At 42.6% G+C, this 27624-nt stretch overlaps 1 protein-coding gene across 3 annotated transcripts in view; it reads right to left on the bottom strand.

Annotated features, from left to right (window-relative positions):
- Positions 1-4686: 4686 nt before the first annotated feature.
- The window catches only part of LOC148543120 (ezrin-like), a 94700-nt gene continuing 71762 nt past the window's right edge, over positions 4687-27624 (bottom strand). For all 3 annotated transcript variants that reach the window (XM_088454390.1, XM_088454399.1, XM_088454416.1), the window contains exons 7-14: positions 27401-27547; positions 21112-21208; positions 20016-20179; positions 18401-18531; positions 9624-9784; positions 7676-7768; positions 6464-6706; positions 4687-5335 (exon numbers count right to left, since the gene is read on the bottom strand). In XM_088454390.1, coding sequence (XP_088310516.1) covers positions 5171-5335; positions 6464-6706; positions 7676-7768; positions 9624-9784; positions 18401-18531; positions 20016-20179; positions 21112-21208; positions 27401-27547 — 1201 coding nt within the window. In that variant the 3' untranslated portion in view covers positions 4687-5170. The remainder of the gene's footprint in view (positions 5336-6463; positions 6707-7675; positions 7769-9623; positions 9785-18400; positions 18532-20015; positions 20180-21111; positions 21209-27400; positions 27548-27624) is intronic.

The following is a 27624-nucleotide window of genomic DNA, read 5'->3' on the forward strand; positions in this document are numbered from 1 at the left end:
GTCCGTTTTTTGCTAGGACATTTGATCTTTACATTAAACACTCATTATAACATCCATGGTTTCTTCTTTAGATTTATATGTAATAATATAGTGAGAAGGTGGTCATATTAGCCTTTAGATTTATTTTTGCTGGTTCTTATACACTTTTACAAAGTCAGTCTATTTTTTTCTTATGTACCCCTCCCCCCTCCCTCATCTGTCTTTCATCTGATTCCCCTCCCCCATCTTTCTCTCTCTCATCTCCAACTCCTACCCCCGAGTGCACCCAAAACGTGCTGGGGGAAGAAGAGAGAGGCTGTATTTGTGGGTAGCCAGTGAAAGATGTGAGGATAGGGAGAGGAGGGGGTTTCTCTCCAACTCTTACTGTGCTTGTACCAGACAGACATTTATAGGGGTATTCAATATGGAGCGAAAACTCAGTTTCTGCAATGTTTTCGCTCGGATGACGTCATTTTCGCCGCTTTTACTTTTACACCGTATTCAATTTGAAAACTTTTCGCCGATGCGAAAAGTATATTGCATTCGACACTGCGAAAAAGTATCACCAAGGAATGGGTGGCGAAAAAAAGTGCAGAATTGGGGTTTTGGGGTGCAACATTTCGGAAACCACCCTGCAACCTTCAGGCAGTCCCCCAAAGGTAAACTGTGTCAAAAAAATAAAAAAAAATACCACAGAACACCCCAAAAAAAGCACTTTAGTTTTTAACTTTGTACCCCAAAATTGTTTTTTCGCCCCCAAAATTAGTGAACTACAATCTAGGGGGGTCTCCAGGTGTTTTTTTCATTGCAGGTGTTTGCAGCAGGTGGATTTTTCACGTTTTTTAAAACTTCACTTTAGCAACTTTTAAATATGCTCACCTCCATTTTCAAGTACCCAAAATTTGCTGGGACTACTTATTTTCAGCAAAAAAAACCTTCTAAATACTATTCTTCACCACCTTCCCAAATCCCCAAAATAGCAGCTATCGAGCCCGTTTAAAGACCCCGAAAACCTTCAGCAGGGCTAATCGGGGGTATCCAGAGTGATCCCCCATGTCAGAGCATCTTTTTGGGGGTGTTAGGGTGATTTCCCCAAAAATCAGCAAAGTTTTCGCTGATTTCACTTTCACCGGGTGCCGTTTGACGATTTCATATTGAATACGGGTATAAGCGGGGGCGCGCGCGATACTTTTTCGCCGGCAAAAGCTCAGATGTGCGGGGAAAACTTTGACACGCATAGACGGCGAAGTTTACATCTCAAATTGAATACCCCTCTTAGCAGGCTCATATAAAGGATTACTTAGCAAGAAAAAAAAGTGCTATAAATTAAGGGTATTTGAGCCTTGTGCTTCGTAAGGGGGATTTTTTGTGTGTCTTATGACTTAAGCAAATGCAGTCACTAATGGGTCACTTAACATGTGGGTGGTGAGCTTTCCAATGCTACCTCCCAGGAACGCCCACTGAACTCCCCAGAACTTGCATCCAAAGTCTCCCAGCAGAGATGCATATACAGTGCTCAGTGTGACTCGTACGTGCAGACTGAAAACATCGCCCGTTTGGATTCGCCACTGCATCCACCTCTGAATCAGGCCCAATGAGGCACTCTTAAGGGTTATTTCCATTTGTAGTAGCAATAGGGAGCAGAATTGCAGGATAACAGGAGTTAATCAGGCAGTGTTACATGTTAAACATTTTTTCAGAAAAGTCCCCTCCAGTAGTGACATTACTGTGGGCTTTGGTGTTGTGGTGTCTGAGACAGGACACTTGGGTGAGTGAGGCACATTCTCTGAAGACCCTGCTATAACACATTATATCTGCAGCTAGTTATTTATGAGGATTTGTCTCCTAACTGCAGAAAGCGCTGTCTGTATTTTCCTAACTCTTCAGTGAATGTTAACTGTGGAGGAATTATTAAGTTGCAATATATTTTGACCCACAAGAGGGCGCTTATATAGGTATACTTTAGAGTTTCCCAAACTGTGCACCCTGGGGTGCCTCAGGGTGGTGGTCCAGCACCAAATCAAATTATTTATGGTCAATGTAATGTAAATATGTGGACAAACAGAAGCTCAAACCTGCCCAACACCACATAACTGAACCTAAGGATGACAGGTAAGCACAGTTTACTGCACTTTACTACATTTTTTTTTTTTTTCTGAATTTCTCAATAACAAATGTTTGGCTTAGTGGTGCCGTGAAAACAATGCTGTTACTCTAGGGTGCCGTGATTCAAAAAAGTTTGGGAACTTCTGGTATACTGTGTTAAAATGAGGAGGATATCAGAAATGAATGTGCCTTATATGGTTATGTTTTAAATATGTATATATAATTGGCTATTGACAATCTTGCCACATTCTTTGTATCCGGTACTTTGGGGATACTAGTCAGTTTTTAAATGGCAATATGAATAAATGTAAACCAATCAGTTTAAAGCTGCTGGCGATTTGTGGTTTTGACAACCTGTTCCTCATTAAATCTATCCCTTAAAGTGTATTTATTTATTTCTGGTTAAGAGGGAACCTAGGAACGTACAGTGTAGCTGGCGCTCTTATGGGTCCCAAATGCCTTCTCTTTTAGATTGTAAAGTAGTATGGACACTGTACACACCGCTGCATCATGTGTTTTGCTATATACATAATTGATAATAAGAGGGAAAATATATTTCTGAGTGAAGTTGTCTTTAAAAGCAAGATGTTGAAGGCAGAAGGGATATCCTAATTATCGATCACTACATCTGACAGTGGCTGTGCTCATGCCTAGTTTTCATGTACTTATTTTTTTGGAAGGATTGTTTTGGCCAAGAGGGAGCTTTAGGTGTTTTATTTTTTTATTATTATTTAATCTAAGTCTAATAAACCTATATAGTAATAAGTTAATAATGCATAGCACAAACTTATTACGGTTGTTTTATGATTAACAATTGTACATTGCAGAGGAGTGTTGAACCACAAAAATAAATTTGTTTTTAAATATTATTTTTTTTAATGGGAAATCCAATAAGATTTTATTTTTTAGAAAAAAAGCACAGACAAAAATGCAGAAATTAACAAACCTTAAAATATATAACATAGTTATGTACTTTTTATAGTATATTCTAGTAAAAACATGCTCATCTTTATACTTGGTTTAAGCATATATGTAGCAAATTCTAGAACAAATATGTGGGAATGTAGTAGGCTCAGAGTTTACAAAAGTGCAGATTTTTCATCAATTTTGTAATGGAATTTAAAATGCCAACTATTTACTAGGTAAAACTAACCTGGTTTTGCCTTAAAAAAAATAAAAAAATTTAGTACTCTAAATCCCTTGGAAAAATCTGTACTTTTGCAAATTCGGACTCTCATTACATTTCCCCCACAATCTGTTTTTAAAAAAAATAGGTTTCTTTGCATTGCTCTAGAAATTATCAGCACATTGCCCAAGACTGAGCAGTGCTGTGAAATTTGTGATTTACTTTCATAATCTTCCTCTAAAAGCAAAAATCTAAAACCAGATTATGAAGAGGCATCTATTCTTGAAGCCAAAAACAATTTAAATGAACAAAATAGATGCAGATAATCAGTCCATGGACAGAGTTGATTATTAGACATAAAAGAAAAATGTTTAGAATAAGCACTTCGGTAGCAAACTTTACATATGTAATTTATTCTTGATTTGCAAAAGATAACAAAATATACAATGCAAACGTATTTACCTTTTTTCTCGATTACATTTAAAAAACTTTATTCTATAATATACAAAAATACTAAATCCTACAGAAGTCTGATTTGTCTTTTTTTATATAATGTATATCACTCTTACTGTAGAAGAGCCTGAAAAGTTCCCCAATAGATTTATATTAATAAAATATATAAAAAAAAAGTCACCTATAATACCAGCAGTCACTTTTGTCATCGTGTGCAAATATAAGTTTTAGATCTGGGGCATGCAACATAGAAATACTAAGCAAATTCTACTTCTGGTTGACTCCAAAAAAAACAATTATCAGGAATTGTATCTCAACAGAGAGTTGGAAGATGTCTATTCTGGATTAAATCTAGAATAGTAGGAAATTCAGCACTTGACATTGTTGAGATGGACCTAGCTTTACACTAGATAGTTAAATATATGCCCAAATAGCACTACAAAGGGGAAGAGTAGATTAAAAGATGTATGCGTATTCATTGATTAGTGCAGGAGCATGCATTAGATTACAATTATTAATACAGCAACATACTATAAATATAGTTTAGTGTTCAACATGAAGTATTTTATTCATTTTCTGAAAGCACAGATGAGCAGTGACTTTTGTACCAATGCACTTCTTGCTCTTTGGTAACCTTAATTTGCGCTGGCTGCACTACTATTCCACCCTATCACTCTCTCAGACATCAGGAAAGGTCTCCCATCATGCATCAAGTGGTACTTTACTTTCTATATTATTTAAAGCTATAATTTTGCCTAGTATGGGCTGACTTGACTATAATATAGATTTTACAGTTTAAGTCAATACTGAGTACAGATGGGAAATGCATAAAATTATATTCAAGAGGCATAAAGAATATTATTGTGTCAAAATTTAAATGCACCCACAATGTTCTCAAAACAAAATATTTGAATATATATATTTATATTCATCTATTGACCAATTAACCATCAGTGGGTAAATACATATCCTTAGCTTGTGGTGAAGAAGAATAATTACACAGAAAAATTTATGGCACAATATTCACCAAAGAAATCTTTAATCACAGGCATATACCAATGCGATTTACAGTGAAAAAATATAAACATAAATGACCCATTGTCATAAGTGTATATAGAATATGGTGCCAAAGAGGTGACTGTATCAAAATGAAATCAAGCTTTAAAAAATATTTTTGATGCTCCACAATAAAAAAACAAATAGCCTTTTGGCACCATTTTTTTAAACTGTTACTTTATTGGAAATGGGTTATCAACTTAAATAATTATTTACTTAAATAATTGCATGGTGCAAACGTATTGCAGTTTGGCCCCTCTGGTGCAGTGTTTTAGTATTATGCTTTCCACATGTAGCTGGCATAAGAATGGGTAATAAAGAAAAATTATATATTTTCAAGCTAGTTTTTGTGCAGCAATTAAGGGTCAACTATCCAATTTTTATCATGCATAGACCCTATATAACAATAATACAGTCCTCTAAGGAGATGTGACTGTCTGGTGACCTCGTTTACATTGCTTCAAATTCATCAATTCTCTGTTTGGTGTTGCCCTGACGGATTTGTCTCAGGGTCTTGTACTTGTCGCGGCCCACTCGCACATTTTCTGTGTGTAGAAGATCGTTGTGTGTCTTCTTGGATTCATCCCGTGCATGAGACAGCTCATCTGTCAGAGCCTGGTAAGGAGACAGAGAGAAATATATAAGACTATGTGAACAGTGCAGATACCTCTCCACTATTATCTCAAGCCTGAACCCAAGCTGTTGTATGTAATGGAAGAGAGTTTCTCTTTCAGCTCTAATCTATACTGATAACCAGTTTTCTTTCTGTCTATAGCAGTGTTGGCTAACCTTGACACTCCAGCTGTTGTGGAACTATATATCCCAGCATGCCCTGCCACAGTTTTAGCATGCCCTAATAGCAAAACTGTAGCAGTGCATGCTGGGTTATGTACCTGTAGTTCCATAACAGCTGGAGGGTCAAGGTTAGCCAACACTGGTCTATAGTATCTTGAAAGGAGGTTTCCATCCTCAAAATGAAATAAAACAGTTAATTTGCAATGTTTGCTTCAGGGAGTAATGCTGAGTACACACTAGCCGACATATCGGCCATTCAATTTCATGGCAGATATATCGCGTGTGCGTCGGTCAGTGTGTGCCAGCGATATGTCTGTGAACTATGTCGTTCATAGGCATATTGCGTCGGCTGTGCTGCATAGCCGATGCCCAATATATCTGCAGCCGACCACACACAAACTTGCTGCGCGAGCCAGCGGCGATTGACAGCTCAACTGGGCGGGGACATGTAAATGTCTGTCCAGTTGTGACATCAGTCACGACCAATCGGGCAGTCTGTTTGCAGAACATATATCTGCAGATATATCTGTCAGGTGTGTACCACCTTTAGTGATCTTTAAGCAGCTATAACACCAGAAATGTTTACAAAATATAGCTTACAGCTTTTATCTCAAAAACAATTAAGAATCTTATCTAATCATTTTTTTTTTACTAATAATCAGTAATGACCGTTAATTAACAATGAGTAGTATAATTTGCAAGTTTGATAATTGATACCTTATTAAAGCACGTCACTAAAAAATATGACCATTTATAAATAAAAGTACATTCCTTATACTAGAAAAGGAAGTAACAAAAATCCCTCTACTGTATTTTTTTAAATTTTTAGGAAAATAATCTGTTCACTACAGACATGGCTTTATATTTCTGGGTGTTTTATGCCCTTTGATTCCAACGCTGAGGAATAAATACAGGCCCAGAGCCTGTAACGCATGACTCTGTACTCACCATTAGCTGCTTCTGTACGCGCTCATTCTTCTCAGCTTCAGTGATGCGGTTTTCCTCTTTGCGGTCGTCGTGGAAATTGTCATAGGTGAATTCTGCACTGTATCCCATCCCATCATCTCGCAGGTTCTCGTTGACGTACTCTCTGACCGGCTCATACACTGGTGGTGGAGGCAGTGGTGGGGCGCTCATTACCATGTGAAGCTCTTCCTTTGTTCTTAGCAGGTCATGCTGGGCTTCCTTGGCCTGTTCAGAGAAAAGAGTTACTGGTAAATCAGCTGGTGGTAAGCAGTTCAACTTAAAGAGCTAAAATTGCAATATACATTAGCTGCAAGGCTAAAGAAACAACCTACTTACAGCTGCCAAAATAACTATGTACTATGAGCATGCTTTTCTCTAAATTCGTTTCAATGTGTTTTCCTAGAAATGTTGAGGAAGTAAAGGCTTTAAGTATTATTCTGTAAAATTGCAGATCCTGAACATACCATCATTAAATATACTAATAAAAGGATTAGATAATTAAGTAGTTCAAATTATCAGGATAGGGGGAGATGTATGAAACCTCAGAGAGAGATCAAGTACCAACCAGCTCCTGTCATATTTTTCAAACAAATCCTGTAAAATGACAGTTAGGAGCTGAATGGTTGGTACTTTATCTCTCTCCAAGGCTTAGTACATCTCCCCCTAGGACTGGTTCCTACTCAGCTTGGTCCCCGTGATTAAACTGGGCTTTCCCAAAGAGTATCTGATTTCCCAAAGCAGGCTGCATTACAGCGTAATGTTAGGCCTTTTATTAGCCAATCCGCAACAACAAACTTTATGAAGAATTTACATTCAAACTCCTAGCACCAATAGTTATGTGCTGGGACTTGTACTTCTGTTGGCAGAATGACATGGCTGGTGGGGGGCATAATACTACATTCTACTGGTGGCAGCTCTGGGAAACCAGAAACTAGTGCCCCAAGGGTAGGAAATAATTTTTTTAGCACTTTAAAGAAATTGGTATAGTAGATGCCACATTGGCATTGAAATAGAAAACATGCAAAAACTCCAATACATCACTTAGCTTACCTATAGAATAACTCTACATAAGTCTGCCTTAAGTCAGACATATGCAGTGGGAGCAGGCCACAGACTCACGCTCTGTATGCACAGAGATGTCATGTATTCATTCTCAGAACTGTTTAGTAAATAATTAGTATTGTGAGAACGTACCCGCAGTTGCCATTCCCCAACTTCCTCCTCTTTGGCTCTCCTTGCTTCCTCCAGTAGGGTAATCCTGGATGTGTACTCTGCTAGCTCTAAGGCCTAATAGGGAGAAACAGTGGTGTCAATAGAAACTTCTGCCTCTATAAATGGGAATAATAAGAATGTGAAAAAAATTACATAACGGTAATTAAACAAAATACATGTTCTCATAAATTTTCCTTTCATTGCCGTACGTTCTGCATGTTAGTAAAATACATTAATAATGCACTTTTTTTTTTTTTTTTACTAGAGATGAACAGTTAGTACAGTTCATTTACAAAAGGCAGTGCAAAGGGTGTTTTGCTACGTCATGCATCTACTTTTGTATGATGCACCCATTGTCATGGGTATGCAGATGCAGTGAGAGCTGTTAGATGGGTAGAGTGGGTGGACCAGGGGTGTTGCCTGATCAGTGCAAAGTACATCCACAAATGCAGAACTCTGCGGGAGGATACAGTTTTTTTTCCCCCAAAGGACTTTTTTTGTCACCATCTGTGAAGTGGATAAGATTAGGTTTTGGGTTACACTTTCAATGGGATACATTTCCAGTTGTACTTCTGCAGAGAAGCCCATTTCTGGGTGTACTCTGATCAATGTAATTAAAATCTTCACACACTAAATTGGCACATGTAATAAATATAGTCCTAATGTCCCCCCTGCTCATAAATACTTAAAGAAAGTAAAATCAATAAGCATTATAGGATGTTAGTCTTAAAGTGGTAGGAGTAAGGACTGTGAAGCGGCATTTCAGTCTTCATGCATTGTCCACGGTATCTGCAGACCCATATGTTATTATGAACGAACCATGAGTTGGTAAACTAATAAATGAAATATAACCTGTGTAGTCTACGTGGGAAGGTACATCAAGGATTTACAAATGGATTGTGTCTCATTTCTAAACTCCCAATAGAGAAGGGTTTATTATTATTTTGATACATTTCACCTATTGCTGTGGATTTGTCTTCTCCATAGGTGTTAGACAGAAATTCATGATGACACATACCTTAACACAAGCTATATAAAAAATAAAAAAATATATTTTCCTCTGTATATCAGGGACTCTATAGAACTGGATTATATACATAATACCATGTAGTTATGTTAGATACTGACTGGGAAGTCTGGTTTGCACTGCAGGTTGGCATTTTTTCAGTTTGGAAATAATACAAATATAGAATGCGGCCTCAATAAGTACTGAGGGGCTTATTTATTAATGATCAGGTTTTAGACCCAATAATTATAAAAAATTTTATTGCTGCTTGGCGCAAAATTAATTATCGCCCGCATTCATTAAGGATCACACGCAGGGACAAGGGCTAATGTGATCACTTTATTGCCTGCTTTGGGATTCGGCGTACTACTGCGCATGTGCTGTTATTAGGCCACACATGAACGAGCGGCTATTGCTGAGGAGGGATCTTAAGGATCCCTGTCCTGGTAAACTCTGCGGAAAGTAGCATTTAGGCTATAACAGATAACACCATCTGAAGATGGCTTTAGCCAACAGGACCAGGCACCAGAACACTTTGTATTCCAGAGCTTGGTAAATTCTGTATTTAAGAAGCCGACTATAGAAACATACATATCAGAGACCTGCTGTGGTCCCCCATACATACATACTACATTTAGAGGATCCTTAATATTTGGCAAGTACACCCCTCAAAAGGGAGGTGTTTCGAGTGATACAGCACAAATATTCTTTGATAAATATATATGAGATTGAGAGTGAAAATGATAACATGGAAGCCCTATAGATGGCAGCAAACTTGCATAATGCACTGAACTGAAGAATGCCAAGTGGGGGGCAATCTGTGCTCTGTAGTAAACTTATCGCTGTAAAAGAAGATTATTCCTTCATGGAGGAGGAAAATAGTGAAATAAAAAGCTAGAAGCAAGCAAGGAGTATGTGTCCTACCAGCTGTTCCTTGCTCTTCCTCTGGTCAACAGCTTGTCTCTCAAGCTCCTCCTTTTCACGGAGAGCATCAATACGTTCAGCCTCCAATCTCTCTGCTTCTAACTGAGCTCTCATCCTCTCTTCCTCCAGTTCGTGGGCTCTCTTGATCTGTTCAGACAGTTCTGTGAAATGGAAATACAGACTGGATGAGTCAAAGATGTCTTCACATCTGTAACAGTATAAACAGCCAGTGCATAAGCATGGCAGGCATCACATACAAAGAAGGCTGGAAGAAATGCCTTGTTGCATAATGCATTGTTGGTAAAAGTAATAACAATTTTAAATAGCCAGTGTATTATTATTAGCCTTTATTTATGAGGCACCACAAAGTTCTGCAGCGCGGCACAGAGCAGTAGTACCAACAGGGTAGACCTAGTAACAAACTTACAGGGTAACCAGCATATATACAGTACTGTGCAAAAGATTATCGGGTGTGGAAAAACTGCTGCAAAGTAAGAATGCCTTCAAAAATAGAAGTGTTAATTGATAAAAGAAAAAAAAAAAAAAAACTTAACAAAACGCAAAGTGAATCAACAAGAGAAATCCAAATCAAAATCAATATTTGGTGTGACCACCCTTTGCCTTCAAAACAGCATCAATTCTTCTAGGTACACTGCACACAGTTTTTGAAAGAACTGGGCAAGGAGATTGTTCCAAACATCTTGGAGAACAAACCACAGATCTTCTGTGAATGTGGGCTTGCTCAAATCCTTCTGTCTGTGTATGTAATCCCAGACAGACTCTATGATATTGAGATCAGGGCTCGGTGGGGGCCATATTATCACTTCCGGGACTCCTTGTTCTTCTTTACGCTGAAGTTAGTTCTTAATGACATTGGCTGTATGTTTGGGGTTTTTGTCCTGCTGCAGTATAAATTTGGATCCAATCAGACGCCTCCTTGATGGTATTGCATGATGAATAAGTACCTGCCTGTATTTCTCAGCATTGAGGACACCATTAATCCTGACCAAATCCCCAACTCCATTTGCGGAAATGCAGCGCAAAACTTGCAAGGAAACTCCACCATGCTTCACTGTTGCCAGCAGACACTCATTATTGTACCGCTCTCCAGCCCTTCAGCGAACAAACTGTCTTCTGTTACAGCAAAAATATTTCAAATTTTGATTCATCAGGCCAGAGCACCTGCTGCTATATTTTGCACCCTAGTTCCTATGCTTTCGTGTATAGTTGAGTCGCTCGGTCTTGTTTTCACGTCAAAGGTATGACTTTTGGCCGCAATTCTTCCATGAAGACCACTTCTGGCCAAACTTCTCCGAACAGTAGATGGGTGTACCTGGGTCCCACTTGTTTTGTGCCAATTTTGAGCCGAAGGGCTGGTATGATTTGATTTAGATTTCTCTTCTGTTCATTCACTTTGCATCTTGTTAATTTATAAAAATAAACTATTAAACACTTCTAATTTTGAAAGCATCCTTACTTTGCAGCATTTTTTCCACACCTGTCTAAAACCTTTGTACAGTACTGTATATAAAAACAAGCATATACAAATGTTCATAGATCAGTGAAATCAAATAAGATGGGGGATAGTACAAGTGGAGAGAGGGCCCTGCTCATGAGTGCTCACATTTTAGAGACAAAAAGAGAGTATAGCAGAGCGGGGTAGATAGGGGTCATGAGGTGCTCTGGCAGGTTTCAGTGAATTTTTAAGAGTGTGTTGAAAGGAAAGAAGGCTGGAAGAGTCTGACACAGAGAGAGCATTCCATAGATTAGGGGCATCATGGGAGAAGTCTTGGAGGTGTATTACCCAGTAACTTACTATATCCACAAAGCTCTGTCTTAAATCATAACCAGCAGTAAAGTTTGCAAGATAACAGTACATTTTTGTTGTAGAACAGAAAATTAATTTACTAAATTGCCACCTTTTGTGAAGGGGTAAATGTTTACTAACCAAAATTAAATGTTGCACTGCGATGGTAGTGTGTGTATAAGGGGATTTTTGGTTCCTTACCGTTGAATCCTTTTCTCTGAGACAGGCTGGGGGACACTGGACCATAGGGTTGTAGCTGGGACTGCAAGGAGCTGGCACTTAATTAATTCTGTAACTTTAACACTAAGGGCCTGATTCAGACCCACTCGCGAGCGGCTGTCCGCTCGCAAGTGGGTCGATGGTCTGCACTGAGCATGCGCACGATGGAGGGAGCTCCGTCGTGCGCATGCGCCAGACGCGACGAGCGAAGGACTCTCCTTCGCTCGTTGTGTCTGATCAAAGGAGGCGTGCTGTCGATGTTGATTGACAGCACGCCCCCTTTGGTGGGCGTGCCGGGGGCATGCCTCCCTGACGGGGGCGTTCCCAAGGGAACGCCTACCGTCAGAAGCCGGCCCACTGACATCACTAGTGATGTCAGTGGGAGTGATTTTGGCTCTGATAGAGCCAAAATCACTCCGGGCCTTGCGGTTGAAAACCTCAAACGCAGGCTCCGGCTCGCAGTGGCGATGGTCACGACCATCGCGGCCATCAAACTGCACGCTCGTATAGGCTGTGGGTGGTGACCCACAGCTATACGAGCGTCCAGGAGGACGCTCCATAATTATGGAGGGCGGCCCTCATTCAGAGCGTGCGCTCTGCTCAGAGCGTGCGCTCTGCTCAGAGCGTATGGCTCTGAATGAGGGCCTAAGTTCCTCCCCTCTGCAACCCCATAACTTCAGTACAACTTCAAAAGTGCCTGGTAAGGAGAAGCAGTAACCCAGTGAATCGGTTATAATCAAAATAAAAACAGAACCGCAGGGACCAACCGGTCACAAAAACAGAACGCAAGACGACTGAGCGTGAGGAAGGGAACGCAACCTGATTCAGAGAAAAGGATTCAACGGTACGTAACCAAAAATCCCCTTATCTCCTTCATCAAGGCTGGGGGACACTGGACCATGGGGCGGCCAAAAGCCGCCCCCAGGGGAGGGAACGCTCAGGCTGCCTGACCAGAGAACTGTACACCCAAAGTGGGTATCATCAGAGCCAAGGCCCCGTGACGTGCCGCCCAGGAGGTAGTCACCGCCTTTATAGAATGAGCCAACACCCTAGCAGGTGCCGGTTGCCCTACATCAGAATAGGCACAAAAAATTACTGATCGGATCCAACGTGCGATGGTCTGCTTCATAGCCAGCCAGCCACGCTTCTGAGCATCGTAGAGAAGCAGTAGGGAATCAGTTTGACGGAGGGCCGAAGTCCTGTCCAAGTAGATCCGCAGGGCCTGGATGACGTCCAACAGAGTCAGATCTTCCTGGTCCCGGGATTTCTCAGATGAGAAAACACAGGAAAGATAATGTCCTGGTTTACGTGGAAAGCCAAAACAACTTTCGGTTGGAACAAAGGTACTGTTCTGTGTACCACCCTATTGTCATGAAAAATGAGGAACTGCGGTTTGCAAGACAAAGCCCCCAACACTGAGACATGCCGAGCAGAGGCAATGGCCATAAGGAAAACCAAAGTCCACATGACAAATCGAAGGTCCAAAGGTTCAACAGGAGCATGCTTAAGAGCAGAAAGGACCAAGGTCAGATCCCATGGACCACCGACAGCTGAAACGGAGGTTGAACCCGCAATACTCCCTGCAAAAGGTCCGAACCTCTGGCAGGAGGGCCAGACGCCGCTGAAAATAAATTGACAGAGCCGAAATCTGAACTTTTAAGGAGTGAAGCCGCAAGACGTACTTCCAGACCTCTCTGAAGGAAATCTAAAAAACCACGGCAGGCAAAACTGGGATGTGTGAACCTCACGCCGCTCACACCACAAGATGTAGATGTTCCAGACCCTGTGATAGTTGTGCAACAAAACCGGTTTCCAGGCCTACAACATAGTACAGACTACAGAAGGGGAAAATCCCTTAGCCTTTTAAGAGCTCGGTCTCAAAAGCCAGATCATTAAAGCCAATCGAGGAATGTCCTCATACTGTAACGGACCCTGCAGGAGCAGATCCAGCCGTTGTGGAAGATGCCAACCTGGACTTACGGCCAGCTTGAGAACGGCGGCGTACCACAACCTGCACAGCCAGTTCAGAGCCACAAGGATCACCAGAACCTGTTGCTCCTTGATATACCGGAGTACCAGAGGCAACATGGGAATCGGAGGAAAAAGATATGCAAGCCGAAACCACCTTGGTAGGGTCATGGCATCCACTGCGAATGCCAGTGGGTCCCTGGACCTCGCACAAAATTGAGACATCTTGCAGTTGTGCTGAGACACCATCAGGTCCACCTCCAGAAGATCCCACCTCCGTACCAACTGCTGGAAGACCTCCGGATGGAGAGTCCACTCCCCCGGCAGGAAGGTGTTCCTGCTGAGGAGGTCCGCCTCCCAATTCTCCACTCCTGGAATAAACACTGCAGAGAGTTCTGGAACAAAGGCTTCCGCCATAGCTGCTGTGCTTTTGGTGCCGCCCTGATTCACATATGCCACAGCCATGGAGTTGTCCGACTGGATTCACATCGGCCTGCCGGCCAGGACAGACTGGGATCCCCACAGAGCCAGATAGATGGCACGGAGCTCCAGCACATTGATCAGCAGGGCAGTCTTCGATGACTACCAAAGACCCTGAAAACAAAGGTTCGACATCACAGCTCCCCAACCAAGAAGACTTGCGTCTGTGGTCACAATGACCCAGGCTGGAGTGGCCAATGAGCGACCTAGGAGTGAAGGGATTGCAGAGTGCTGTCCGACAAACAGATGCTGAGAGGAGAGGTCCTCCGTGCGACCCGCCAAATTGTGGAGAATTTCCCACTGGAACTCCCGCAAGTGGAAACGGGCGTACTGGATGGTCTCGAAGGTGGAGACCATGTGCCCAACAGATTCATGTACAGCTGGATGGAAGGGCGAGGAACCGACAGCACAGTCGTGACCAAATCCTGGCGGGCCCAGGCAGGAAGAATCATTGGAAAGAGGTGTCGAAGATCACTCCCAGGAACATCAGGCGCTGGCAAGGCATCAGGTGAGACTTTTCGAAGTTCAGGATCCAGCCATGATCCTGAAGCACCTGCAACTGGGAAGCTGAATCTGCTTTCACCAGCAGATCATCCAAATAGGGAACGACCGTTATCCCGTCCTTGTGCAACAGGCTCATCATAGCCGCCATGACCTTTGTGAAGACGTGTGGGGCTGTTGCCAAGTCGAAAAGCAGGGCCTGGAACTGCTAGTGCGCCAGGCTGACTGTAAACCTGAGGAGAGAATGATGATCTGACCAAATCGGAACGTGGAGGTAAGCGTCCCCGACATTGAGCGAGGCGAAAAATTTGTTGACCAACATTCCCTGGATCACCAAGCGGAGAGATTCCATGTGGAAACACCCACAAGTCTGGTGTTCAAGGCCCGTAGGTTCAAGATCAGGCGACAGGTGCCGTTGTGCTTCCGAACAAGGAAGAGGTTGTAGTAGAATCCCTGCTTCTGTTCCGATGCCGGTACCGGAACAATTACCCCTTCCACAAGCAGAGAACTGATGGCCAGGTCAAAGGTCGCTCTCTTCTCAGTGTCTCTGGGAAGGGCCGTTGCTAAAAAATCATAGTGGCAGCGGACCCAGGAGGTTGATGCGCTGCACCCAGGCATCAGCCCCTGAACTGGAGCAGGCGTCCACCTACCGCCGACAAGACTGGGTGGGCAGAGACCCTGTCAGGCATTAGGCTTCTCGGGAGCCTTTGCTCTTGAGCGCTCGTAAGTACCATAAAACTTGCCTCTAGGAGCGGAACTGCTGCTGGGGAAAAACCGGCCATGGGCAGACTTGCCTCTAATAGGCACCCCACTCGAAAGGAGGAGCAAAAAGCCTGGATCTGTGGTCCCCGCAGTCTTTGGGCCATTACAGGCAGAAAAGTGCTTTATCCCCCAGTAGCTTGGGCAAAAATGGTGTCCAACTCTGCACCAAACAGAACTCCCACCCACCCCTGCCAAAGGGGAGAAATTCTAAGGAACGCTTGGAGTCAGGCGCGGAGCAAGAGTGCATTTTGAGCCAAGACAGCCGTAGCCGAAACCCTGGAGGCTACCTCGCGCACATATTCAGCTGCCCCACATAGCTGTTCCGCCAAATCCATTAAAGCATCTCTGGACAAGTCACCCTGAATTCCAGCTCCAGCAACGAGCTTGTCAGCCCATGTCTCCATGGCCCGAGCGAGCACCGCTGAGACAAGGAAAAGTCGAATAACGACCCCAGAGCCAATGAAAATGGACTTAAGGCAACCTTCCAATTTCTTATCCAACGGATCCTTGAAGGACGCTGAACCCTGCACCGGAAGCGCAGTGTGCTTAGCCAAAAGTGCAACTGCCGCATCGACCTTGGGAGGTTTCTCCCCCTTGGTGAAATGGTCTGGCGGAAGTGGATAAAGAGACACAACTTGCGAGGAATAGAGAATTTCATATCCGGGACCTTCTACGCGATCTGAGGTATCCAAGTCTAGGCAGTGCAGCAACTGCCACACCGCAGTAATGAGGTCACACTCTGGCCCAACGAGGGCTCTGGATCCTCCCCATCAGGGAGAATCTCCTCTTCTGGTAGTTCCCCCTCCTCCTCCTCAGACTCTGAAACGTCTAACGGACCCCTGGAAGGAGGAGGACGCTTATATGCCTCGCGCAGCTTAGAATCCTCAAAGAAACGTTCCACATAAAAGGAAACTTTCTCGAATCCCGCCGTAGTGCGATCCATGGTACGAAGCAAAGGTGGGTCAGGCCTTGGGTGTGGTACCGCACCGTCGCCGCAGTACTCTGTATGGCAGAAATAGCTACAGCCACGCGCACCTGTTTCCTCCCACTGAAGCTTCATAAGCTGCACCAAGTTGAGAGTGACCGACCCAAAGTCCGCGCCAGCTCTTCTGAGGTGGGCGTGGTACCTCCCGACGCCTGTGCACCACCAGCCAATGCCTGACTGTCTGCGCACGGTGCCCCGGAGTCAGACTGTCCACATGGCAATTTCACGTGACACTGGGCACACGTAAAAAGCAACGCCATAGTAGCATTGTTTGCCCTGACTGTCCTTCAGTTTGTCTGCCATCACTGCCACCCGGTTCCGCTGAATTTCAGTGGAACGCAGACAGATATTACAAATAAACAGGTCACTGCACTGCACTCTAAGACTTAGACAAAAAATATCTAAAAGAGAACTTAGCCTTCCTGGAGGGGTCAGGTGTCGCAGAGGCCAAAGACCCACCAATGAAAGCTGTCTAGCCCCTTTGTTTCAGAGACAGAAACTCCGGCTGTGCCTCCCTTGCAAGCTGCAGGATGCCTGTCTCATCGTCCTACACAGCAGAATTAGGCAGAGCTCAGCAGTCAGAATGCAGAGGGGGAGGGGGGACCTGCACCTAAGTGTTATTCCCCCTTCCAGTGGGGAAAACAATTGGTATGCCTCAGTGCGGGCTGCATGTGAGTGGGTGCGCCTCCCGAAGGGGCCGCCTCTCTTCAACCCGGCAAGATGGCGTCCTCCACCCGGGACAGCGCGGCCGCCCGCAGCCTCTAAAAGGGTGAAGGTTTGCTCTGTCCTCGGCCCAGGCGGTCTCCGATGGAGACCGGAGTGCAGGGGGATGGTGCCGCCGGGTAGCGTGCCCTTCCTCAGCTGCAAGCGGAAAGCCGCGCTCCCGCCAGCTTCTGCACTAGGCAGTGCACAGGTACCTCACTAGAACCGCACATAAAAAAAACATAAAAAGGTACTCACTACAAGGGGCTGCATAGCAGCTCTCCCAAATCGTGCCTCACTCCTAGGGCACTTAAACTACACTGGAGTCATGGGGTTGCAGAGGGGAGTAGCTTACAGTAGTGTTAAAGTTAGAGTTAATTAAGTGCCAGCTCCTTGCAGTCTCAGCTACAACCCCGTGGTCCAGTGTCCCCCAGCCTCGATGCAGGAGAAATCACCCTTACCTCATCTACAGTGCCTACAGCGCTCACATATGGAAACTAGGTATGCCAGCAGACAAGAAAACATTCCCGATAAAGAAAGGTGGGCTCGGGATACGTTCAATAACCCGGCAGATAGAATGCCGGCGCCAGAATTCCGACCACCGGGATCCCTAAGGTTAGTAGCGGGGTTAGGGGGAGTGTTAGATTTATGCACTGAGAAGAGAGGGTTAGTGTAGGGAAAGGGGGAGGGTTAGGATACCGACCGACAGGTGTTGGGATGCCGGTGTCAGGATTTTGAACGCCGGCATCTCGTACACATCCCGGTGGGCTCTGTTGTAGCTCTTAGTTTATTGTTGAGCCCACAATAACTACTAAGCAATATAATAAGCCCTGCTAATGCATTCTTGTATGTATGTATGTATGTATGTATGTATGTATGTATGTATGTTTATAATGCTCCCTTCTTTAAAGGCATAAAATCAACTTTAAATATCTTTACGTAATTAAATAATTTGACAACTATCTTTTTGTCAAGCAGATCTACTTTATTCAATACAGTTTAATATCATTTTAAAGTTGTGTGTGTAATTTATGATGGATGTATTTCCCCTTCAACATGATTCTAGTAAGTGTCAGGGACTTCCTAACATTTTCATTGTAAAACATGAATGGATTAGGATTATTTCACTACTATAAATGCATAAAATTGATCTAACTTTGTAATACAACATTGAGCCATGATTGCCTGATCTACAGTAGATAATGCACAATGATGAAAGTTTGCATTGCTAGCTGCAAATTGCAGACAGCTTATGCATATTTTATACTCACACATGACATCCAGAGCAGAAACCTATATAGAGAAGCAGCAGCATATAGGAATACAGCACCTATCAGCTACTCTCTGGTTTACCTCTTTCTGCCCTGTTAGTCTTCTCTTCGTATTCATGCAACCTGAGCATGAGCTCCTGCTTCTCTCTGATCATTTGATCCTTCTCTTTCTCCACCGCTTCTCTCTTCTTTTTCTCATTTTGAAGCTGCTGCCTGTGAGTGGAACAATGAACAAGGGAGAGTTACTAACTCCACAGCCTACTACAGAAACAGGACCAGTTGTATTACACATCCCATATGTATATTAATGAAACCCAAACAATAACAAGAATACAAATAACTACTGATGCACAGTGCAACCAGTGTGCTCTTGTTATGCCAGATCCTTCCCTGTTGCTGACATCTCTGGCTAAGGTAAAATGATTAAACTCTGATGTCTATTTATTATTGCAAAATTATGATTATCTTTTTCTTAAATTATTAGAATTTTTATGACTGCAACCCAGAGCAGGGGGCACAATTGCTGTTCGACTCCCACTTTAAGCGTAAAAGGGCAAATGTATTCGCATGCCTCTGTTCTCAGCACAAAGTGACATCCTGCATCGCCGCTCATCTCAGCAATGCAGGATGTCAACACTGGGATGTGTTAAAAAGAGTGTCACCAGAGAGGTAGTACGGTAACTCACCACTGCGGCAATCCCTGTGCGGCTTTGTGGAAATCGAGGTGCACCTGCACACACTGTTGATAAACGTTCTTAGACATGATAGGTATCCAATTAGCCGCGAACAGTGAAAAACTGGGATTTTTTGCCAATTATCCTGTTTTTTTGACAGCATTTATTTTTCTCGTTATCCAATTATTTCGGACGAAATAATAGGATATTTCGTCCGAAAACACATTGGATCCGTGATAAAGTTCACGGACCTGTGTGTTTTTGCCTTTGCGGTGCAGAAAAAAAACTTCACTTTTCGTGGATTTTTCCTCTGGACAAATCAGATCCTGAAAAAATAAAACCACGATAAGTGCCGGCGTCGGATGGCACTTCAGGGCTAATTAGATAGCCCCGGGGGATCCATTAGTGCCGAAACACTGTTCGGGGCTAATTGGATACCGCCGTTAGACTGCATACTGTGTTTCAGGAATTCCACCAATTCATCAGGCTTTAGCCCTAAACTTCAACTCTATTCTGCTTACAACGCTTCTTTTACACTGATCACTCGTGAAACTTTGATAGTTAACTAATACAGTTAATGATAAACTTGACATGGGGCAGTGATTTCTTTTTGTAGGACAGTGTGCTATTTAAACCTATATAATATACATAATGAGGTTACTAAGTCATGTCGGTCTGTTCTTTAAGCTGGGTACACACTAGCCGATATGTCGTCTGATCCGGCGGATCGGGCCGTCATATTGTCCAAATCAGCCAGTGTGTACCCACTGTGATCGACCATGCATGCTCCCGCAGGGTCGTTCATCGCATCGATAGATCGAGCCTGCATGCAGCTCAATTTGATGAACGACCCCATGCTTGTGGAGGCAGCTGGTGAACGGCATATCATGCGGTCGTTCACCAGATCGTGCGGTGTGTACGGATTGCACAATACATCATCCATCGCATCGTGGGTGGGCTGGGTACACGGGTAGTCTAATGTGTACCCAGCTTTAAGTAGTAAGTTAAATGATACCAGCTCACCGTTCCAGGTGCTTTTGTGTTTTCTCTTCCTTGGCCTGTGCTTTCATCTGCTGCACCTCAATGGTGTCTGGCTTTCTGCGCCGCATGTACAGCTCGTGATTACCCATACAGAGCTGCAAAATTCGCTTGTTGATTCTCAAGCGTGGAGCATAAAAGACAAAGTCCTGGCATGACACAAATACAGAAGAAAACATTATTACATGGAAACTATACTAAAATATTACTAATGCTAACTGAATATAATATGGTTAGGACTTATTGGGCCCCATTTACTAACAAAATATAACCCCTTTAGCGCTCGCTAAAGGGGTTATACCATCTTTCTGTATTTAGTAATCAGCGGTAATCTTAGATTACCTCTGTTGTTACAGCATCGCTCTTGCCATCTTTTATATGGCGAGAGCGATGCGGGCCCCATTGCTGGCAACGGAGACCCGGCGGTGCCGTTCCGGCTTCAGCTAAGCCTTCCAGGTACTGCCCGGTCTCCGTGTCACGCACATGCGTAGACAGATCGCTGCGCATGCGCATAACAATGGAGCCCCGTCGCAGGACCTCGTTGAGGACGAGGACTTCACGGGACCTCGTCGGAGGGGTAAGTAATTCCGCTGGTATTTGTGTGGTCGTTAGTAAATGGGGCCCATTGTCTGATAACACATTGTGAATATTCTGCACTTTGTTAATGATGTCTGAGTAAGATATTGGTCCATACTATAGCAATATGGCTGTTCTCACTCTTGGCAGTATATGCCAACATGGAAGAAATAGAGGTTACCTGTGCAGAATGTTTATTTACACCTCCACTCAATGACTTCAGGATGAGGGACTAACATAAAAAGGCTGCAGTAACTCAAATAAATTTATGAATTCACACTTCACGTTTATTCATTGAAAATTAAGTATCCACAAATGAAGTATAGTTTACCTTTACTATGAGAGAGCTCAGCCAGAACATAGAACTGCAATAGTAAATAAAGTGGGAATTTCGCAAGCGCAACATTTTGACTGGGTGAGAGGAGATGGGTGGTCTTGTTACCGTATATGTATTGTATACTTTGTTAAAGAACCACCAATGATTACTTATTAAGCTGTCACTTACAGGTGCCTTCTTATCTATGGGTTTGATGATAAATTTCTTGTCATTGAAGGATATATTCCTGATTTCACTCCAGGGGAATCCAATCTTTGGGGTCAACCTAAATTGTAGAGAAGTTATAAAACAGATGACTATGTGTGTATGTAGCGAACGTGCATATTCATGGGGTATACAAGGATTATATATGTATTTAGTATAGATAGAATCCTTCCAGTAGTTTAATGAGCACCAAACTTTCCAAAGTGGTAAAAGAACAATATGTACAGTAATGGTCTGATAGAATAGGGAAATTAAATTGGTAAATATCATTTTTTACTATACATTTTAAATTAGGGACAATTGTAATTCAAATCAAATATATTCTGAACCATAATTTGTATACTATGATTAAAGAGTAGCTCAAAAAGTGGTAACATTAAAATACTTTATACTCACTTGGCCGAATACTATAGCATTAATTTAAACTAGGGATGTGCAGGCTCGGATAGGTTCGAGTTTGCACGCCGAGTTCGGATTTTTCCCTCCAAAAAAACGGAACTCAGAAAGAGGCTAAACATCATCTTGCATGGACAAACATCATCATTCCTGGAAGTCCAGGAATGATGATGTTTGACCATGCAAGATGACGTTTAGCCTCTTTCTGAGTTCCGTTTTTTTGGAGGGAAAAATCCGAACTCGGCGTGCAAACTCGAACCTATCCGAGCCTGCACATCCCATTTAAAGTAACCCCAATTTTGTTAAAAACATTTGAACCAAAGCAACAATATTAATATTCTGCCTTTTCACATAACCTAAATACAGATGGAAACATGGAATGACAGGATCTAAACGCTCTCTAAATCCAAGTTTTTCTGATATTTTAAACATGTTCACACACGGGATGGGTATGATATGCCGGCGGCCCAACCCTAACCCTCCCCAGGGGTTGCCTAACCCTAATCTGCCACCGGGGGTGCCTAAACCTAACCCCCCATCCCCGGGGAAACTCTTAATTCTTACCCGGGTCCTAACGTTCAGGATTCTGGCATTTGGGATGCCGACGCCGGTATCCTAAACTCCTTCGGGATAGCGGCATCTGCATTTGCCGGGCAGCGGGATGCCGGCATCCCGTCCACCGGCATATTAACTACATCCCCCATACACAATAGTGTATACACTGTATACGAATGCTTCAGAATTATTAAACTTTATTTATATTGCACCACACATGGTCTACAGTGCTTGTACAGAGGGCAAAACAATAGTACAGTATAAAATAGTACAGTACAATACAGTAGACATGTAACAGCACTGCAAATCTCAACACAGCCACTGTTGCAATGGAAATATTCAGCATACGCTGAAACTTGTAGCTATAGACTTTAGTTATGGCGGTGTGGGAGAAGGAGCGATATCAGTAGGAAATAGCCAGGTTTCCCTGACCATGAGAAGTTCCAGCGAGTTAGAGATGAGGAAGTCAGCTGGTTGCAAACTGACTTGGCATTACACATGAAAATGGAAGGACAGACGAGATGTTGATGAGGTTAGAAGGGTTGCTGAAGCATTGAGGAGGGTTAGATTTAAGATGATGGGGGAGTGAGAGACAGAGGGTGGGATTTGGGGATAGGAAAGAAGAGAGGTCTAGTAATGATGATGCACTAAAACAGCCAAGACTAGTACAGTGGCAGTATTCCCACCAGATGGCTTAGATTTGTTTCCGTTCTACAAGCCCCATGTGGCCAAGATGGCTGCTGTGGTGCTGAAAGGGTTACTTTCTGTGCTATGGTGCAGTTAAGTGCAAATATTGATGCTATTAAAACTGTATATATATTGCATTTATTTAAAAGCATTGCTCAGCAGTGCCTGTCCAGTTAACTGCCATGGCGTAATATCGTGTTTATAATTATCATCACTTTATTTATACAGCACCTCCATCTTACGCAGAACTGTACAGAGCTAAGGCCTTGGTCAGGAACTGACTTATGACCCCAATGCTGAGAGGTAACAATGTTAACCATTATGCAATCATACAACTTTTTAAAAGGTCTTTTATGTGCAATGTTTAAATTTCTGCATTAAAATACATTTAAAATGTGTAACACTGCAGTTGGGAGCAATAAGCTCTGAGCTGCATTGCGGAAGTGATTAAAGCCCGATGCTGTACTATTCAAATGTATACAAATAAAATGTACTTACTGTTCCCTGGTGGTTTAGGGCAGTGGTTCTCAAACTCGGTCCTCAGGACCCCACACAGGCCACTCAGCAGGTGTATTCATTACTCACTGACACATTCTAAAACACAGGTTCTCAAACTCGGTCCTCAGGACTCCAAACAGCGCATGTTTTTCCAGGTCTCCTCACAGAATACAAGTGAAATAATTAGCTCCTCCTGTGGATCTTTTAAAATGTGTCAATAAGTAATTAATACACCTGTGCACCTGCTGGGTGACCTGGAAAATATGACCTGTGTGGAGACAGTTTGAGAACCACTGTTCTAAAAGATCCACAGGTAGAGCTAGTGATCTCACTTGTGATTCTGTAAGTCCTAGAAAACATGCACTGTTTGAGTACCTGTGGTCTAGGGTAATCTGGGTCCCTGTGGGGGCTGTTTCCCTGTATGCAGTAACCAGATTGCTGGCAGTCCTGATGGGTCCCCACATCTCTGGAAGTCATGCAGGAGCAGATCCAAGATTAATTAATCGACACTAGAGCCAAGATTTGCAAATGAGCAACAACCTGACAGTTCTGACAATGGTGCCTCGTGAATTCAAAATGAATTCCTGGAGGTGTAGGGCATGGTGGAAATCTGAGAAACCCAGAAGTGGCAGGAGGGGAACTACTGTATGGGGCTTGATCAAATTCTGTAAGGTAAAGTGTGAGAGATAATTAGGTCCTACAGCAGAGTGGAAGAGGACAATTTTAGTCAGGAAATTTAAAAGATTAAGGGCCTGATTTACTAACGAGTTTTATCACCAAAACGAGTGATAAATGTCACTGTGTATGATAAATGGTGCTCCAGCCAATCAGCTCCCAACTGTCAACTGTTAGAAAAATGACAGTTGGGAGCTGATTGGCTGGAGCACCATTTATCATACACAGTGAAATTTATCACTCATTTTGGTGATAAAACTCGTTAGTAAATGGGGGCCTAAGGGCCTGATTCAGAGATAGATGCAAATGCGATTTTGTATGCGGTGGTCTTGCGAAAATATGTTAATGACTTAGCTGATATCTTATACACGGATATGCCCACCTCCAACGTCTCACATCTGCTACTTATGTACAAAAGCAGGACAATGGTCGCACATTGAAGCCCTGAACAAGCCTATGCTGTCTCAAATGAGCATCTCACCTAAGACACCGGGGCCTCTCCAGCTGCAAACAAATTCACAGAGGTTTCCTAGAGCATGCCCAAATAATGGTCCTGACACACCCAGTTACCTCCCCAAACGTACGTCACTCACTTTGCAAATAGTTGTCCCCCAGCAATTACAGTATGAATTGTAGTAAATGTATTCAGGCTCATGCACCTGATAGTAACATTTATCACCCTGGATTGGTTATAGAACAAAGATGTGAAATTACCTCCTACTGTACTGTGTTTTCAACTGTATAAACAGCAACTTTGAGCTCATGTAGTGTGTAGATAATCCTGTACCATCTGAATGTACCATGTTGTGTATTTTCGTGTGTAAATCTTGACTTCTAAAATGTATCTCTATGTGCCTCATCAATACCTTTAATTGGTGAGAGAGTCCTTTTTAAGATTGATCACTGGAGCTAATAATCACTTACTTGCTTTGAAGACACCTGCCTCTATTTTGTACGTATCCTGTGACCACTAGATAAGTGCAAACACTTCCAGCAGTCCAGAGTTGAGCAGTGTCTCTCTCAGGTCACTCTCTGCTCATTACCATAGTGGTCATGATCCATAGGAAGGGCTATGGGGGAATTGTCCAGTCAACAAAAAGTTGCAGCAGCATAACCACAATGACCAAGAAGAAAGTGGTTCCTGGTGACAGTGTAGTAATTTTTTAGTAGCAGCGACTAAATCTCTAACAACAAAGTAGGATTAGTCAGTTACTGATGGCAGGAACCCCCTATCCCCCAAGGTGTAGGACACCTTACTGCATTCAGAAATCAACTCATCTGACATTGCCAATAGGAAATATCACAAGATACATCCATTTTGGAGCTAGATGCTTCTGGAGACTTTGTGTGAAAGCTTTGCAAGCAGATTGTATACTAATTCATACTGCCTGCAGTGGAGTTGCTCTCCTATATAGAGGAACAAGGTGTGCCAGTGCTCATAAAGAGCCGGGTGGCAGATTGCAGATCTGCAGTAACAGCCGTTTTTAGCATAATAATAGAGATTATTTATTACAGAAGTTCTTTATCTGCAACATATAAATCATACACAATGTTTACAATGTCACCATATTTTCTAGTCAATCCCAAAATAGCTGGTTATACACACAATCATAGCTGGTTTAAAGGTTAAACTTTATGTAGAAGACCTGCAATTTACTGCATTTGAAAACCAAAGGTTAAAACACAAATGATTTTTTTTAATTACCAGTATGCACTTGTGTGAATACAAATATGAAGCCTACACCAAAGTGCTTTGGGTCATTATCTTTTAAGCTTATAATTGCTCTGTTAGGATTCTGTCCACTAATCTGGTGCATTGTGTATTAATGCTGTAATGCTAAACAATGCATAAAAAGAGGTCTGCAAATAGAAAACATTGTGTATCATGCCCCCAAACCCATGATGTATAGAGACTAATGTTGTAATTTGCAGCCTCTGCTCCACTCAGTGCGTTTAATGCAAATTAAATACATTGATGTCAAGGAAGGACCTGCAATTACCTGCCCAACACAAGTAAAACAATCAGACATGAAACGCTTTTTAAATGCAGTCAAAACTCCTGTGGATATCCGACCTAGGGGAGTGAAGTCCAAGAATGTAGACCTTCAAACTATTCACTTACAGTAAAGAATAAAAGCACATGCATAAAAAAAAGCATCATGTACAGCTAGAGGGTGTTGTTGGGCTTCTCTGCCCTAAAACTTTCTCTGCTCAGTCCTGCAGTTTGTAGGTTGCAGCAGCTTGAAAAACCTGTTTGTGTCTCCATAGTGACACTGTAGTGTTCCAGTACTTCAAATAATGATAAAAAAGTACGGGCAGTTTCTGTTACGTAACCTACAGACAGGCACTCCTTGTTTCTTCACAGGGTGAAAGCTGTAAGGTTGGCAGCTTGCGAAAGAATGACTTCATGTATTCCTTTCTACTTCTCCAGACAAGGTTGGAGGAGGCTGACCACACCTTGTTCCCTACAGAGCTGCTGGCACAGAAGCATTTCAGCACAGACACAGGCTCCAAACACTTCCCATTAACCAATGATGCTAATGAAGCTATATTCATATGTAACACGCTACTTCTCTCACTCTTCCTTCTAGTTACAGATAACACCCCAGTACAGTACATGCAATTATTTATTATTTATGGAAACACACTTGCAATAAAAAGAGCATGGAAGGTATCATATTAATTTTCAAAGATTATGTATTTTATTTATAGTGCCGAATTCTGACTGGCAATCTGGTTCTTCATCACATACTGTATACATTTCCAAACAAATATTGGTTCTAAAATTACACACAGGTTCCATGAAACCACCAGTATATGGCAGTATGGGTCTGCTAACCCTTTACATTGGTAATTTCCTAATGGCAGCAAGAGACATTTAAGCAAAACAAGATACAGATTGACCTTATATGTACAGAAATCTTATAAAACTACAAGATAATTGTTATTCAATTCAGCCACCAGGGAAATGGATTTGACAAGTTTGTAGATCTGTGCAAATGCAGTTCTTCTGCATTCCTGATACACTGTAATGGGTTCTTCTGTGTCCTAGCACAATGTAATGAACAATACATTATAGAGTACTGGGAGGCCGGCCTGTGATCCTCTACAAACAAGGCAGGCTGGAACATCATGCAGTGTTTTCTACACATCCTAATTACTGCTTTATTGACACATATTTAAGTGTAAATAAAAAAATATATTATTAAGGATGGGGTCATGGAGAAGTAAAAGGGAAATGTTTAATGTAACTGGAGAACCCCTTTAAGCACTGAAAACATCAATATCATATTGCTGAATAGATCTTCTATTTGCAAAGCTGAATACAAGCAATGTTTCTCTAAACACCAGGTAACCAGTTACAGGCTTGCAAAACAATGCAGATCAAGTCTGTCTTGAGGTTATTTCCCATGTGTAAAGAAACTACTTAGACATTACTTACTTGTCATCCTGCTCATAAATATTTAGGCCCAGAGAGTCCACTCCCAGCCAGAGGTCAGTCCCCTTTTTATTCTTAATTTCAAAATAGTTGATGCCATACATCTCCAAGTCTTGGGCAATCTTCAGGTATTCCAGCATGGCATCTTCCCTGCACAGCATTCAAATATGGATACATTAATAACAAATAACACAAATCCAACCAATTATTAGCTATGAGGAGCAGGA

The sequence above is a fragment of the Taudactylus pleione genome, unplaced genomic scaffold (genome assembly GCF_031769625.1).
Source record: "Taudactylus pleione unplaced genomic scaffold, aTauple2 ptg000006l, whole genome shotgun sequence".
Taxonomy (NCBI): Eukaryota; Metazoa; Chordata; class Amphibia; order Anura; family Myobatrachidae; genus Taudactylus; species Taudactylus pleione.